Source organism: Carassius carassius, chromosome 10, assembly GCF_963082965.1.
Source record: "Carassius carassius chromosome 10, fCarCar2.1, whole genome shotgun sequence".
Taxonomy (NCBI): domain Eukaryota; kingdom Metazoa; phylum Chordata; class Actinopteri; order Cypriniformes; family Cyprinidae; genus Carassius; species Carassius carassius.
The window spans coordinates 30,030,035-30,047,222 of NC_081764.1; the positions used below are offsets into that span (position 1 = coordinate 30,030,035).

The window sequence follows — 17,188 nt, forward strand, 5'->3', positions numbered from 1 at the left end:
GTATATGGTTGAAGTGTATGTTTGTTTTATATTGTGCTGTATTGGAATGTGTATTCATATTATTTGATGTATAGTGTTTTTAAAAATGATTTTGAAATGTTTTAGCACAATAATGAGGGTGTCTTTCTGGCTCTGTTTTAGGAGCTGGCCTGTGTCACTGTTTTGAATTACTGTTTTTGTCTGGTGTAAAGTATTGCACATTTACACCCTTATTGTTGAACCCTTATGGTATCAACTGGCTACCAGCCAAGCCTATTTGTTTTTTAGAACATTTGACGAGTTGGTTATACATTTTGGTTACTTGGATGATTTGATTGGAGAAATTAATTGTTTGGCATTGATAGGCTTTACATTATGAATCCTACTACAACTAAAGTTTAGGTCATGAATATTAATTTAGCAATGCGAAATTACTTGGTAAAATACCTGAGGCGTTCAACACAACGTAAATAATATTCATAAATCAAGCAAACTTTTACTTAATATTAATGAGCGCACCCTGTACGTCATACTAGACGTAATTGTCCAACCCACTGCAGTTTAAAGCGCTTGACAGTTGCGCTGTGCTGTATAGACATAACCATAAACATAATCATTTTCTTCGGTCACGGATTTCATTTTCCTTTAAAGCATAATATATTTGATGACAATTATGGTATTACTGTATGAAACGTTTAGTAAGTTGACATTATCTTCACTGGAGTTCTTAATTAAACTTCACTTTGCAAAGCTATCCATTTCCACCAGATCTCTAGACGTGACAGTCAAGCTTAACACTAGCTGACTAAGATACACATTTTACGTTCTTTTTTGTTTTGTTTGTTTGCTGCGCTAATGGAAAGTCGAACCGCTGCTTGATCATACGGCTGAAGAAATAAATAGCTGAAAACATGCCAAAATGGGAGTTCACAATGGTAAGTCGCTTACTTGATTAGGGCTGTTTTCATCAATGACTTGAACAATTATTAAACAATTCTGTTTAATATTAGTTTAAAAAGTTAAATGACTAGAGACCATGTAACTTTGTATCATCCGATCTGGAAGCGCGATTTTTTGTTGCAGTGTGTCGCGCGCCGCATTAGTGTTTCTCTTCACTTTAATGATAGAGAAAATACATTAGCCTATATCCTGTTATTTCTTTTCTGGACATTTCATACTGTCATAAACCTCAATGTTTTTACAATTCGACGTGTGGTGGCTCTAGGAAAGCTTTTGTGTCATATGTCCTGCGTGCTCAGGGGTAGGGTGCGGTGCGCTTCAGTTTTCCCTCAGGAGTCTCACAATAGAACCGATTTTGTGTTTGTTCAGAGAACCACCTGGAGATTGAATATGTTTACAGTGTCCCGTTTCACAGCTGACCTGTGATAGTTTAAGCTTTCCCTTCCCCCATATTGCCCTGTGTTTGGTTCCATGGCACAGTTTTGGCTTGGAACGCTCTGTTTTGCTTGACTGGAGTTTCTAGGAAGAATGCCCTTGTGATTTTCGCAGCAATTGATTTGTTAGAGGAATAGACTGTCCTTGGTTTACTTGGAAGCGCAATCGTTTCCAAATGGTGTGGTTTGCATAATATGTAGCCTATATTCTGTGATATCCATTGAGCTTTTGGAACGGAGCAGTGATTTTTGAGGCTTAGAACAAAACAGGGCACATCAGTGATTGACATTACATATTTTACATGTCACAAGTGTATTTATTTAATATTCTTAATTAAAAAAAGTGTTGGAGTTGAGATAAAGGAAACGGTATATATTTATTTATATAAGAAGTGTTTGTATAATAATACAAAATACTTTTTCTATAGTTAATATAAGTTAATATAACAGAGTATTCAAAAGTTTGGAGTCAGTGAGTTTTTTATGTTTAAAGATGTTTTTTTCTACACAAGGATCAAGAATACAGTACAACCGCAATGTGGTTAAATGTTATTACAGTTTATAACAACTGCTGTCTATTCTAATACTATAGTATATTTTAAATAGTACATTTATTCCTGTGATGCAAAAGCTGAATTTTCAGCATCCTTACTCCAGTTTACAGTGCCACATGGTCCTTCAGAAATCATTCTAATTTGCTGATTTGGTGCCCAATAAATAGTTATTATTATCTACCCTGAAATTGTGTTATTTAATATTTGGAGTGTCTGTTTACATTAAGTGCAAATAGCCCACCTTGTTGGCAGAGGTTATTTACAGTAGCTTCGCCCACCAACGTGGGATTCGGATGGTCAAAATCACAAAAACAGTTGAGAAATATCGTTTTCAGTGGTGCAGATGATAAAATGTGTGTCATTTTCATTTTGACGCGATCGACCCGGGTTTGAATCCGCCTTTTGGCGAACTTTTTCCTCCCTTTTCAAATTTCAGATCACATCAGAAAAGCATTTGTTTTCAATGAAAATGAAGGAAATAATAAAAAAGTTTAAAAAAAAGTACCGGGTAGGGTTAGGATAGGTGTAGGGAGGGCTTTATTGTCCCAATAAGGTGGCATTCATTCAATAATTTGAATTAAAATTACAATTTACACTCAATAAGTTATTATTATTATTGTTATTATTACATACTGTTTTATAATGCACTACAATACTGAGGTGCAGATAGTTGCCACTATGTGCAAAAAGTAGTATAAATAGCAGAAGATCCCGTTATTTTAACATAGTGTAAATAGAATCTATAGCTGTTTGCGCTTAGTATAAATATCATATCATTAAAACATGCTGCTATTTGCACTTAGTGTAAATAGCCTCTATCACTATTTACACCAGGCAGGGATCTCCAACCCTGCTCCTGGAGAGCTACTGTCCTGCAGACTTCAGTTCCAACCCTGCTCCAACACACCTTTCTGTAATTATCAAGTAGCCCTGAACACCTTGATTAGCTGGTTCAAGTGTGTTTGATTGGGGTTGGAGCTGCAATCTGTAGGACAGTAGCTCTCCAGGAGCAGGGTTGGAAACCACTGATTTACACACACAAAATAGACCTCAAGTTTCTGAATGGTTGTTTATTATTTTATATACAACTAATATTTTTTTACGTGAAGTATTAAGTTATGTTAAGAGGAATGGTGATTTTATAACTATTTATCTTTTCTTAGTTTAAAAACAATCAAGTAAACTTTCTTAAACTGTCTTTGTTTAAAATTATCAGGTTTTTTTTTTTTTCGCCCACTGCTGTTATACATTGTGGGTATTATATTTGCTATGCAAATAATCATGGCTTCATTTTACCACCAAAGAGGATTTTTGTAAATGAAGTACTGAGTATTTTTGGTGTCAGCTAGTTACTGTTTTCCACCGTGAAAGACCTTAAATTATTTATATTCTTTCCTTTAAATGAAAATTAAAGGTCGTCTTGTGTGGGAATTATTAAATAGCGGCGTTATTATTTTTTTGGACTGTAAAAATATGTGTGGAGTATTTGCGTATAACATGATTTGAACTCAGTATTGTAGATGATTTTGTTGAAAAAGCAAGAAAGTAAATGTTATGTACAATGTGTTGTCTTCTTAAGCCAGTGGAGATAAATGTATTCACTCCTCCTAAATTATAATTTGGATAAAAATTTGCGTGTGTTTTGCAAAGAATGCCTGTTTTGTATATTACTTCCTAGACAAGTGAAATGTTAGGTCAGTGCCTTGCAGGTATTGTTGTTGTTTTTTTGGAAGTGAAAGACTTCAGAAATGTTCAGTGGAGTTCACTGCAGAAGCCAAATTCACTGCAAGTCCACTGCCCTTCCACAATTTATGTTTTTCTAAAACCTCATGAACTGCCGTGGTAAAATCAGCACTGCAAAATATAATTTTTATGGCACTGTGTTTGTTTAATAGTGCTGCAATAGGCATCATATCAAGCTTTACAGCAGGTTCAATATGTGCATATTTTTCCATTAGTCGGCTACCGATTCAGCATGTATAGCCTGATGATGTATTTGTCTAGAACCCGGTGCAGGAGTGGGGAGAGGAGGTGGAAGACAGTGCCATTTATGGGGTCACTCTTCACCGAGAACCCATCCAGCCTCCACCTGATGCCGCTGAGAACTCTTCTGCCTTCAGCTTCAGGCAGTATCGCACACTGAAGGTCCGCAGGCTTAAAGCAGCCACTCTGGAGCGTCTTGTCACAGAATTGGTGAACCCGGAGTGTCCTGACCCAGACTACATGCAAATCTTTCTCTCCACCTACAGAGCCTTTACCTGCACAAATGCTCTCATAGAGCTCCTGTTTCAAAGGTTAGCACATATGCTCAGTTGGTGTTAATTTAATTGCTGCCTCAGAGGGTATAGGGACATTGTTAGATTTAGTAATGTTTTTAAAGTAACTATTACTTGTATTCAGCCATGATGCAGAAAATTGATCAAAATGTCAGTAAAGACATTTCTAAAGACATTACAAAAGATTTCTAGCTAATAAAAAAATTAAAATTCAACTTTGTTTTACCGGAATAAATAACGTTTTAAAATATATTAAATTGTATTATTCTAAATATTTAAATTGCAATAATATTTTACAATATGACAATTTTAACTGTATTTTTATCAAATAAATGCAGCCTTGGTGAGCATTTTTTAAATAACAATTAAATTGTTTACGCTTCTGTTTTCATTAAGTTTACATCAGCTTGGCCTATCATGCTTCAATAAGAACCAAAAAGTATTCCACTTGTGTTCCATGTAATACAATTACAATTGTGAGGAATTACCCAAATCTTTTAATATAATAACTGTATCTAGTCATGTTTTTATTGTGCGTCAGTGACAATTATATGGGCTGTTTCCAAAACCTGAATAGAGGAAGGTACCTCTGAATATAATGTTTCCATTACATTCTGTGATATACCACAAACATGTGCCTTATCTGTTGGTGAAAGGAATAAAATGACACATTTTTATGTCTTAGCACATTACACATGATGTTATGTGCATTGCAGGCCTGTTTCCTTTGGAGGTACCTTCGTAAAGTCATTGATTTCCATTTCAGACACTGCTATCCCACATGTATTTAAATATGAGGGAGAGCCCAAGTTTCTAAATTCAGTATGAGGCAGAGTATTTCCCAGTGACATCTCTTATGCATTATCATATTATGCAAATCAGTGAGGCAGTGGAATGGAGGAGAACACCTCCCACTGTATAACAGGTTTCACTTGACTTGTCTCACGCCACAGGAGCTTTTGGTGAACATTGAGAGGCCTTTGTGTTTTGTTTAAGCATAAATAAAGGTAATAGGGTAAAAGGGCTACTACTACTACTACTACTAATAGGCCTCGAAAGATCACTTGTTACACATTTGTGTGAGAAAGTGTTACAATGTTCATAAGAAGTTTTAGGAATGCTTTGAATATTCAATTAAGACTTATGTGTTTGTCTCTGTAGGGAGAACATCGTCACCAATCTGGACAACAGTGTCTGTTTGAGGAGGTGAGCTAAATTCACGTTTAGGAATATCCTGGAATATGTGATTCTGATTGGTCAGTTGTCATATTCTTTGGTCAAATATTGTTTTATAATGAACTTTAAATTGAAACTGGTTGTCCAGTGCAAGCATTATCTATTATTAGTAAAGTGAAACTGGTTATTCATCTTGATTATTCATTCTAATTCCAAGAGCTTCAATAATTACTACAAAACAATGCGTGTGTGTGTGTGTGTGTGTGTGTGTGCGTGTGTGTGTGCAGTTCTTTGCCCTGTCTGATCCGGCTGTGGTTAGACGAGTATCAAGAAGACCTTCGGGACTCTCCAGATCACCAGGCTCTTCGGCTGCTCTGTGTTCATCTGCGTCATCGCCTTTGTTTCAGACGTCTGGTTCATCAAGCCGATGCTCTTCTCAGAAAATTTCAGACTGAAGGCAAGTCTTGAAATATGGCTAATTTAGCTTTAATGCACACACACCAAAAGACAACAATGCTAAATAACAGACAAATACACAGGTACATCAGCAGAAGCCAGCACAGCTGCTGTAGAGAATCAGGAAACTGAGGACACCGAGGACAGACAGGACATAGAAGAGACGGGGGATGTACTGGGCTTCCCTGCACGAGACATTGCTGAGCAGCTCACGCTATTAGATGCTGTAGGTGTCAAGATTTAAATACTGAAGCTGGTTTTTATTTATTTGGCTTTTAATAATGTGCTTTCATTACTTTGTCAGGACCTCTTTGTCAAAGTGGTTCCATTTCACTGCCTTGGCTGTATTTGGTCTCAAAGGGACAAGAAAGAGAATCGGAATCTTGCACCCACGGTTCGTGCCACCATTGGCCAGTTTAATGCCATCACTAATTGTGTTATCAGCTCTTTGCTGTGCCCTCCTTCCACATCCCCTCACAGTTCCCCATCCTGCACCCATAGTGGCCCTACACACAGGGCAAAGATTATTGAGAAGTGGATCTCTGTAGCTCAGGTGTGTATAAGGCCCGAAACATACTATAAGCAAGTATGTGAATACTAATTTGATTCTGAGCAAATTAAGATAATAAAAATAAGTTGTCTAACTATTTAATCAGTTTTAATGGCACAGATGTTTAAAGAGGTCCTTATCACTTTGTGTTGGTACATATTTGATCCAGTGTAAATTTGTGAAGTTAATATTTCTTTACTCTTCTTAAACCCAAGGCATAATGTTTTTATTATAATTTATGCTGATTTGTTTTTTTATTATCATTTGGATTACAGGAGTGCCATCAGTTGAGAAACTTCTCCTCTCTGAGAGCCATCTTGTCTGCTCTTCAGTCCAATGCCGTTTACCGGCTGAAGAAAACCTGGGCAGCAGTCAGCAGGTAGTGTTTTCTGATCCTGACATGAAAAAGTTTGCTAAACCTGTAGTGCAGTGTTAAGTGCACATATTAAATTTGCACAACACATGGTATTAAATTTAAATGGATAATATATGTAATTTCAGGGAGAGTATGGCTGCCTTCGATCTGCTGTGTGACACATTTCCTGATGAGAACTGTGTGCTGGTCAATCGAGAGATCCTTGTAGTATGTTTCACAGATTTGCCTGCATGTTTTAAACTGTTGTCTTTTCTGATCTAAAATTTGACATGTACACTTTTTTGTCAAGTTTGGGGTCAGTAAGAATTCTTAATTTTTTTGATAGAAGTCTCTTATGCTCACTAAGGCTGCATTTATGTAATCAAAAAATACAGTAGGATTGGGAAATATTATTACAATTTATAATGTTGTTGATTTGAATATATTTCAAAATGTAATTTAGTAAATGTTATAATGCCATTATATTTTCTTCACGATTCTTTGCTTAATAGAGAGTTCAAAAGAAAAGCATTTATCTGAAATAGAAACAATGCAACTCTGTAACATTATAAAGGTCTTCACTATCACTTTTGATCAAATTAAGACCTCCTTGCTTAATAAAAGTATTTTTCTTTAAAAAAAAAAAATACATCAATATCTAACACTTTGTTCTGCAATGTGCAAACAGATGCCTCTGTTAACACTTTAACGTTGTGTCTAAGAGCTGAAAGCAGTGTTGAATGACATCATCTCTTCCCGTGGCTGCTTTAATGTCCTTTTTACGATTTTAAAAGACACTTGTACCAGGCAACATTCAATATTTTCCACACCCTATTTCACTTTAGCTATATACAAAGAGTAAATCAGTAGGGCTGAGGTTAAAAAATGAATCATCTTGTTGGCAAAGAAACCATTATAGAGCCACAACATTCACAACAATATTCTGCAGTGTTTAGTATCCAGTGTACAACAACTAAACATTTATTGTTTGTATCTGTGCTGGCTCATAATAGTCTCTCCCACTCCTTTTTGACCTCAATCTGGATCATGATCTGTTAAGTAATTGTACTTATCTTTAATTGTGGCATTACTTTGAGAGTGATTTGATTTTTTTTTTTCTAAAGTGGTTTATGTAAATGCTTCTCTGGGCATGTTGTTTCAGTGTATCTAATACTCTCTATTCAAACATATGTTTATCTAAATCAGTTTCACTGTTTGCATTTTAGTATGCCAAATGTCATGTTATCTATTTTTGGGATTGATTCAGGAAGGAAACCAGGCAGCGGATGTAGACGCTCACACCGCTTCTAAGTCTCCCAGACTCAGTCCTACATCCAAGCACATGGTAAGATTCACTAGTATTTTTCATAATAGCAAGGCCCTGCTAAAAGTAGTACGTTTGTCTTATTTAAAGGGTTAATTCACCCAGATAGCAAATTTATGTAATTAATAACTTACCCTGATGTTGTTTCAAACCCGTAAAACCTCTGTTTATCTTTGGAACACAGTTTAAGATATTTTAGATTTAGTCCGAGAGCTCTCAGTCCCTCCATTGAAGCTGTGTGTACGGTATACTGTCCATGTCCAGAAAGGTAAGAAAAACATCATCAAAGGAGTCCATGTGACATCAGAGGGTCGGTTAGAATTTTTTGAAGCATCGAAAATACATTTTGGTCCAAAAATAGCAAAAACGACGACTTTATTCAGCATTGTCTTCTCTTCTCTGTTGTGAGAGAGTTTAAAACAAAGCAGCTAGATATCCGGGTCGCGAACGAATCATTCAGTTCACCAAATCGAACTGAATCGTTTTAAACAGTTAAAAAACAGCATCTCTAATACGCATTAATCCACCAATGACTTAAGCTGTTAACTTTTTTAATGTGGCTGACACGCCCTCTGAGTTCAAACAAACCAATATCCCAGAGTAATTCATTTACTCAAACAGTAACGTTACACTGACTGAACTGCTGTGAAGAGAGAACTGAAGATGAACACAGAGCCGAGCCAGATAGTGAACAATAGACTGACTCGTTCACGAGTGAAGAACCGGTTGCATCGGTTTTCGGATCACCAGTAGTTCTTTCGGACAATTCGATTCAATAAACCGGTTGAAGAAAACGGTTCACCAGTTCTTTTGTGCTCGACGTATAATGGCGTCATTTGCAATGATTGCCCTTGATTCAAGCCTTCGGTTTACCTGCGCTCATAACACTAGCACAGAATCAGTCCAGAATCAATCACCAAAAGAATCAGTTCAGCTCAGACGCTCTGTGTGTCATTCTTCTTCACGCTGAATCACACATGCGCAGTATTATCAGCTCCTCGGTTCACGAATCGGATGCGTCTGACAGAAACGGTTCTTGACTCGTGAACGAGTCAATGTTTTGTTTGTTACCTGGCTCGGCTCGGTGTTCATCTTCAGTTCTCTCTTCACAGCAGTTCAGTCAGTGTACTGTTTGAGTGCATGAATTACTCCGGGATATTGGTTTGTTTGAACTCAGAGGGAGTGTCAGCCACATTAAAAAAGTTAACAGCTTAAGTCATTTGTGGATTAATGCGTATTAGAGATGCGAACCGTTTAAAACGATTCAGTTCGATTTGGTGAACTGAATGATTCGTTCGCGAACCGGATATCCAGACTGCTTTGTTTTGAACTCTGTCACACAACAGACACGGAAGAGAAGACAATAGTGAATAAAGTCGTAGTTTTTGCTATTTTTGGACCAAAATGTATTTTCGATGCTTCCAAAAATTCTAACTGACCCTCTGTTGTCACATGGACTACTTTGATGTTTTTCTTACCTTTCTGGACATGGACAGTAGACCGTACACTCAGCTTCAATGGAGGGCCTGAGAGCCCTCGGACTAAATCTAAAATATCTTAAACTGTGTTCCAAAGATAAACGGAGGTCTTACGGGTTTGAAACAACATGAGGGTAAGTTATTAATTACATAAATTTGCTATCTGGGTGAACTAACCCTTTAAGGCTGTTGTCATAAGTTGGTTTTAAAAATATTATTAAGCTGTTGTTTCTGGGAAATAACTGCCCTTTTTGGGAAGTATCCATCTTGCACTGGCTAAATTAGCTTGCTGGTCTAGATTGACACAAGTATTTTCATTTTCCATATGGAAATCTGTCTAAATCTGAATCTGCTAGCTCATTTATTAAAAGACCCAAAAGGGTATTACCATAATGCTAGATGACACAGTATGACAGAGTTGCTTGTATCACCAGTAAAGATGCGTCAACACAATGTTCCTCTAACTGAGATATTTCTGCTCAGCCTAAATCACTTTTTAGCTTTTTTTGGAAAAGATGTGTGTACTTAAAAGAGGAAGCTTTTAACTGAAGTATGTGTGTGGATTCTGTGTTTGCTGAAATATATTTCTGTTCAGAAGTCAGTAAAAACATTTTTAAATAAATAAATACGTTACTTTACGCTAAATACTAACATATGAGACAAAATCATTCATAAATCTTGACCGACCCAAAACTGTTACAGTATTTTTGCCTGATAAGTTTGTTTTTCTGACAGACCCCCTCCAGTGGTGAGGTGCCATACCTGGGCACTTATCTGACCATTCTCACCATGTTGGACACAGCATTAAGTGATAATGTAGAGGTTAGATTTTCTTTTTTACCTTAATTCATGTCATGTATATAGTAGTTTTTTTTTTTCAGTTCCCACATTGACGTTTCTTTGTTTAAATGATAAACTCTCTTCTTTGTGCTCACAGGAGGGTCTCATCAACTTTGAGAAGCGCAGAAAAGTAAGTACAATCACTGTAGCCTTTATGTTGTTTCAATGAAAGGAAGCTCACTAGGATTTATACCAAATAATAGTGTGTCAAGAGTGCTGATGTGTGTTTCTCCATTCTGCGTTCAGGAGTTTGAGATTCTGTCTCAGATCAGGCAGATGCAAGCGTCATGTGCTCAGTACAATCTCCAATCACATCCTCGCATCATTTCCTGGATCAGCAGCAGCATACCTCTTTCTGATCAGAAGAGGTGAGGCTCCTCTTGCACTTTTTGAAGATTATATTGGGTTTGATCAATTTCCTGCTAACAATGTTGGTTGAGCTGAAAAGAAATGACTTTGAATTCATGGCAGTAGTACTTTGGGTACTTCAGAAGATCAGCATCTCAGATATTTAGATCCCAACTGATATTTTTTCTGTCTTTCTCATTAGCTATGAGTTGTCAAGAGATCTGGAGCCACCGGTAGACCCTTGTCCCAGCTCTCCCAACCCCTGGAGCCACCGGCTCATCACCAAGAAACTGACCTCGTGAGTGTTGTTTTGAGATGCTGTTTTGACTCATTTTGTGGTCCCAGACTATTCTAAAAGTAAAAAGACATTTTGCTAACTTGTTTTTCTGTGACATATGTTTCTCCTCTGCTCACTGCAGATTGCTGTCTGGCAGTGAGAATCTCTCAAAGAAGACTTTTGCTGATCAGATCAGTGTATCATCCTCTGGATCCAGTGGCTCAGAGATGGAAGATCTCAGCAGCCCCAACCTCTCACCACTTAGATACAAAGTACAGGTATCAAAACTGCAGATCAGAGCTGCAGACTTTTTATTGTTATTTACTACTTCATATAAATATTATATGCTACAACATGTTGTTCTTTTAAGGTTAGGCTGACCATCGAATAAAGTATTTATTCAAATTAATTATGATATGCTGAATCCATCAGCAGAACATAATGATATATATTTGCTGAGACATAACATTATATAAGAAATTGGCCAAATAGTCAGTATATTTATGATTTTATTTCCATATTGTTGAACATCCAGTTTCCATATATATATATTTTTGATGAAGAACTTCAAATTCAATTATATAATTATTTTTTCATTTTTTTGTATCAAAGCATTAAAAAGTACTTTTAAGTCCTAAGACTGAAATAAAGCTAAATAGAAATATATTAAAAAAAAATTACTAAAACTTAAACTGAAAAAAAAAAAAAAAAAAAATTTAAGTTAATTAAAAATTATGAATAAATACTTTTTAGTATATAAATAATACTAAAATAACACTGATGTACACATGAGTCAGGCAGATGTCATGCTGTTGCATTAGGTCTTGCTGTGTTTTCAGTGTCTTTCAGTGCATGCGGGGCAGGGGTTTTAATTAAATTTTACTTTTTTATTGCATTTATTTATTTGGAACTAATTATACTAAATCAGTAGGCCTAAATCTGACAGGTGTAATATTATCTCAAAACCCTTATTTGACTGTTTATTCATACCGAGGCCTTTAGGTCAGTAAAAATTAGGGGTCGACCGATATATCGCAAAGGCCGATATATCGGCTGATATTTTTCAAATATCTGCATTGGCCGATAAGTTTTCTGCTTGGCCGTTGTGTTCTTTTATTTTGACGGTGCTAAGGAAGGCAATACCTGAGCACACAGTGCTCAAGTTCTTCCACTTGTTCACTGTCGTTGTTAACATTTCTGTCTAATATGGATAGAAGTCTGTCTAATAATCAGATAGAACGGTTAAACAAAGGAATGAAATTGTATACAAAAAGTATTATAACGATTGCTTTAATACCTTGTCATCTAAAGTATAAGTATGTTTTTTTTTTACACATTTATTATTTAATCCATTGTCAAATGTTTTCACATTTCTTCAGTATAAAAATGTTATCTGCTTTATATCGGCTATCAGCCACCCTGCTTTCCAAGATATCGGCATGTCAAAAAAAGAAACAGTATCAGTTGACCCCTGGCAAAATCCATTCATTTGTTTGTGACTTGTTTGTTTCGCCTTAACCTTGCAGTCACAAAGTAGTTCATGTTTGCACTATCAACACAGAGCTTCAGTTATGTTGTCAGAACACAGTGTATTAAATAACAATTCCACCTGTTTGTGACGTTTTACATTCCACACATCATTTACCAAAGTATTTATCACTTGCAATCTGTGTTGCTGAACACCTATAATAATAAATATACTTAAGAAAGATTAAGCTATCCGATACACTTCATATGGTCAGTTGCCACTTAAGTTATATATGAAAAACCTGTGCTATGCTCTTAACAGACTTCTTACATATAATTAGGTTTAAGGTAAATAGTCTTTCTCCATTCCTTCATTAACAGTCACCATCTGTATCCTGTCAGGACACCTCAGTAGACACACCCACCTCCTCTCTGACTCCGCCCAGCTCTTTTCAAAGCTGCGTACAGGCGGATCTGTCTGCCCTGAACCCCGACAGCCCCTCCCCTTCTTCGTCATCTTCATCATCCTCTCCTTCTCTCAAACATCCCATGTACAACAAGCAGGTTGCCGATTCTTGTATCGTCAGAGTCAGTGTGGAATTTGGCAACAACGGAAATGTTTATAGAAGTATTTTGGTAAGTTGGCTTAAATATTTGGTGTTCATGCTTCATCTTTTATTTTTTAATTTTACATCTTTCTAGTGGCAATGAGTCTGTGGCTTTCTACTCAGCTGTCAACCCCAGCAAATCTAAAGTCTTGAAACTTTATCATCTCTTTATTTTTAGATAACCAGTCAGGACAAGACAGCTCAGGTGATTCAGAGAGCTCTGGAGAAACACAACTTGGAGGAGATGAACTGCCAAGATTTTAGTCTCAAACAAGTGGTTTCTAATGACAAAGGTGAGCTTCTTGATTCTGTGTATGACCTGATTTCAAGTGTTATTGTAGTATAATTTATATACTATTACATTTTTTATTAATATTTTAAATAAGCTATTATTTTTGTTATTTTGTTATGGCTTTGAAATTTTTAGTAGTTTATATATATATATGTGTGTATTAGTAATTTTTAATATATTTAGCTTTATTTAAATTAACAACATATTTATTTATTTAATGATAATACTCATTTTAGGTGTTTAGGTGTAAGCACAAAGTTTTTATGATCCTGAGATACATAAGTTCAGTATGTCTAAGTTTTTGACTTAAAGGGTTAGTTCACCCAATAATCAAAATGATGTCATTAATAACTCACCCTCATGTCGTTCCAAACCCGTAAGACCCAGTTTAAGATATTTAAGATTTAGTCCGAGAGCTCTCAGTCCCTCCATTGAAACTGTGTATGGTATACTGTCCATGTCCAGAAAGGTAAGAAAAACATCATCACAGTAGTAAAAGTAAGAGTTTTGAACTCTCTCACACAACAGACACGGAAGAGAAGACAATGATGAATAAAGTCGTAGTTTTTGCTATTTTTGGACCAAAATGTATTTTCGATGCTTCCAAATATTCTAACTGACCCTCTGATGTCACATGGACTACTTTGATGATGATTTTATTACCTTTCTGGACATGGACAGTAGACCGTACACACAGTTTAATATCTTAAACTGTGTTCAGAAGATAAACTCACGGGTTTGGAACGACACGAGGGTGAGTTATTAATGACATAATTTTGATTATTGGGTGAACTAACCCTTTAAGTATTGCATATGCTTTTTTAAAACTAATGTATTAAGCACTGTAACTGTCATTTTTTTTATATCAGAGTTGCTGATCCCAGACAAAGCCAACGTGTTCTATGCCATGTGCACCACTGCCAACTTTGACTTTGTGCTTCGCCAGCGGTACAAAAATCTCAGCAGAGCGCCTGGATCATCCTGGAGTCATGGAGCAGTTCTGAGGTCCCGCAAGTAACAGCACCGTGATGACCACTCACAACATGGTGGCATAATACAGAAAAACTTGTTTTATAAGTCAACAAAGACTATATAACCAACAGGACATCTGCGATGAGCTGGTGACTATTGAATGTCAAAGCTCTGGTAAATATAAAAACAGCCTGATGGATGCATCATTGAGCTCTGAAACACACTGGAGTCATCATTTCTGACATCATCTCACCCAGTAATGTCATTGACTAATAGCAAGGAAACCATAGCATTCTACAGTGAAGTTAAGTGACATTCAGCCAAGTATGGTGATTGGTGACCCATACTCAGAATTCGTGCACTGCATTTAACCCATCCAAAGTGCACACACACAGAGCAGTGAACACACACACACACACACACTGTGAACACACACCCAGAGCAGTGGGCAGCCATTTATGCTGCATCGCCCGGGGAGCAGTTGGGGGTTCAATGCCTTGCTCGTGGTATTGAGAGCACTGTACATGCACTCCCCCCACCCACAATTCCTGCCAGCCCGAGACTCAAACTCACAACCTTTCAATTGCGAGACCGACTCTCTAATCATTAGGCCACGACTTCCCAGAAGCTGCCACAACAACAGAGGATCTGAAATGAAGACCTAGGGAAGTTGCAATAAATGGCCACATCTACTGCCAGTTTATTCAGAGGTTTTGCTTTGAAAGAAGAGGTCACACACGTGATACCTGAGTTTTACTGAGGAACATTTGTTTGTATTTGGATGAACACATTTGTTTTAAATATGACCTATAAATACAAACTTTTATGTAGCTAATATTCAGCGATAGGTAAAAAGAGAATTTAAATGTATATTTATGTTGTTTTCTAAGTGACATAATAATTTTGATATATTGTATTTAGTTTTAATATTTAAAAAAAGTTCACATTATTTTAATTGCAACATTTAATGTTTTGTTGCATTTCAGTTGGAGTATTTAATTTAACTTTTATATGTGCACATTAATCTTGTGTTGTTTTTTGTCTCTGTGTTTTTCCTTTCAGCTCTTCCTTTTAATTTTTAGCTGTATTTATGTGCAATAATCTGAAAGCTCTTTCTCCTCTAAAACTTTAAGACTTTTTTGAATATTTTGAATAAGTTGAATATGTTCCGTTGTTTTTCTAGTCGGCGTTTTCAGGTGCTATCTGTTGGTAGTGTACGTTAGGTCAGAATGGCAGAACTTCTACTGTTTGTGATTACATTTGTTTTTGACTTTAATAAGATTTATGCTGAAGGATTTAATTTCTGTATGTGTATGCAGTCTCATTGCAACCTGGTTATCCAGTAGAGGGTAGCAGAGTTGCGTTCACACTCATTTATTTCATATTTTCTGGCTTCATCGGTCTGGCGTACATTTTAAATGTGTGTTACCTCACGACTACTTCCTAAATAAACTACATAAATTATTTCAAAAGTGTAACTGTTAAATGAGACTTAAAATTAGAAAATTATATTTTCCATGAGAAACATACATAGGCTACGTCAAATTGAACATTCTGATCAGTCTTAAAAATTAAGGTTTAAAAAAAAAAAATTATATGCCTATGACATATTTCTAATATTTGAATCAGCAGGATCCACACTCACTTCTATACCTCTTAATAATTTTTTCTATTTTATTATATAAAAAAAGAACATGGGAGCACAAAAAAATAGATATTTAGCCAGATTTTCCATACAAAGAAAGCGATGGTGACCAACGACAATAAAAAAATAGTGAGATCATCTCGAAATTAATTGTTCACTATATTCCAAGTCTTATGAAGTCATTAGCATTAGCTGTAGCTATCAAATCTCATTCAGATGATTTCAGATTTATAAACACAGCTGGACTGAGTCACAGTGGTCAACTAACCGATTAGTCATCCAGCAACCAAGCTTATTTACTATTTTATCTGCATTTTTTTCTTCCTTTTAGTTTTATATATATTTCTTTAGTTTTTCTCTTTGAAATATTTTTAGTAAAGGATTCGGGATTCATTGCATGTTAAATGACTGCCAAGTGTTTTGTTGGTGTATGTGTGTGTGTATATATATATAATTTATTTATTTATTTTACACCAGTTAACCAATCCAAATTCAAAGATATATATTAATGTAGTTGAGCTGGAACAGTTGAATCATGATACAATTTTCACATTGGTTGTTTTTTTTTGCATTTAAGAAATCCAGCCATATCCATCTCCAGCACTTGATGTCTCCTCTACAGAAGTTGCTCCTTCATGTCTCTCCCTCCCTGCTTGACCCAGTAACCCCAACAGAAACAAGAAAAATGCTTTCTCACTGCCCATGTCCTGATGCTGTTTATTAACCTACTTAAGTGATCCCATCTCTCCGGTGTCTCGCCTGGACACGATACAGCAACTACTTGGAAACACACTGCTTAAATACTTCCTAGAACTGTTCTATTTTAATTCAGTGCCAGAAGGCGTTTGAAACGAAAGACGTCTTACAAAGTGCAAAAAAGGTGCATGAGATTCTAAACTTTTATGAAAGTTGCACGGTTTGCATTATGAGTCAGTTCGACTCATATTTTCAGTTTGCTCATATGCTGTTGTCAGACATGATGATGTCAGTAAAAAAAAAAAAATGCAATGTTGGAAAGCACTCGCCTGAATATGTGGTTAGTTTACAGTTCCAGCCTGTTTAAGAGCCTTGTTGGTCTAAGCGAGTGTGTAATTGTGTGTTGACTTCTGTTACCTTTGGTTTTACAGTCTCTTCCTCGTCTGACTCAGCCTCACACAGAGCGTCTGGCCTCATGTGAGCTCTCAGTCACATGTTCGC

General features: G+C 36.2%; 1 protein-coding gene across 1 annotated transcript; it reads left to right on the forward strand.

The window, feature by feature from the left end:
• The first annotated feature begins 476 nt into the window (after positions 1-476).
• Positions 477-15,204, forward strand: rgl3a (ral guanine nucleotide dissociation stimulator-like 3a). Its single transcript, XM_059560868.1, has 18 exons — positions 477-914; positions 3,932-4,221; positions 5,365-5,409; positions 5,667-5,836; positions 5,919-6,061; positions 6,140-6,388; positions 6,661-6,764; positions 6,887-6,968; positions 8,008-8,085; positions 10,278-10,364; positions 10,480-10,512; positions 10,629-10,750; positions 10,933-11,028; positions 11,150-11,285; positions 12,856-13,110; positions 13,261-13,375; positions 14,244-14,655; positions 14,990-15,204. The coding sequence occupies exons 1-17, from the start codon at positions 891-893 to the stop codon at positions 14,390-14,392; spliced, it is 2,178 nt and encodes a 725-aa protein (XP_059416851.1). The 5' UTR covers positions 477-890; the 3' UTR covers positions 14,393-14,655; positions 14,990-15,204.
• Positions 15,205-17,188: the final 1,984 nt, after the last annotated feature.

What these genes read in the sequence shown, in the direction of transcription:
- rgl3a (XM_059560868.1), top strand. Translation starts at nt 891, where the DNA reads ATGCCAAAATGGGAGTTCACAATG. An exon ending in AGCTCACGCTATTAGATGCT is followed by an intron (nt 6,062 to 6,139) that starts GTAGGTGTCAAG and finishes TTACTTTGTCAG; the next exon opens with GACCTCTTTGTCAAAGTGGT. An exon ending in ATCACCAAGAAACTGACCTC is followed by an intron (nt 11,029 to 11,149) that starts GTGAGTGTTGTT and finishes TGCTCACTGCAG; the next exon opens with ATTGCTGTCTGGCAGTGAGA.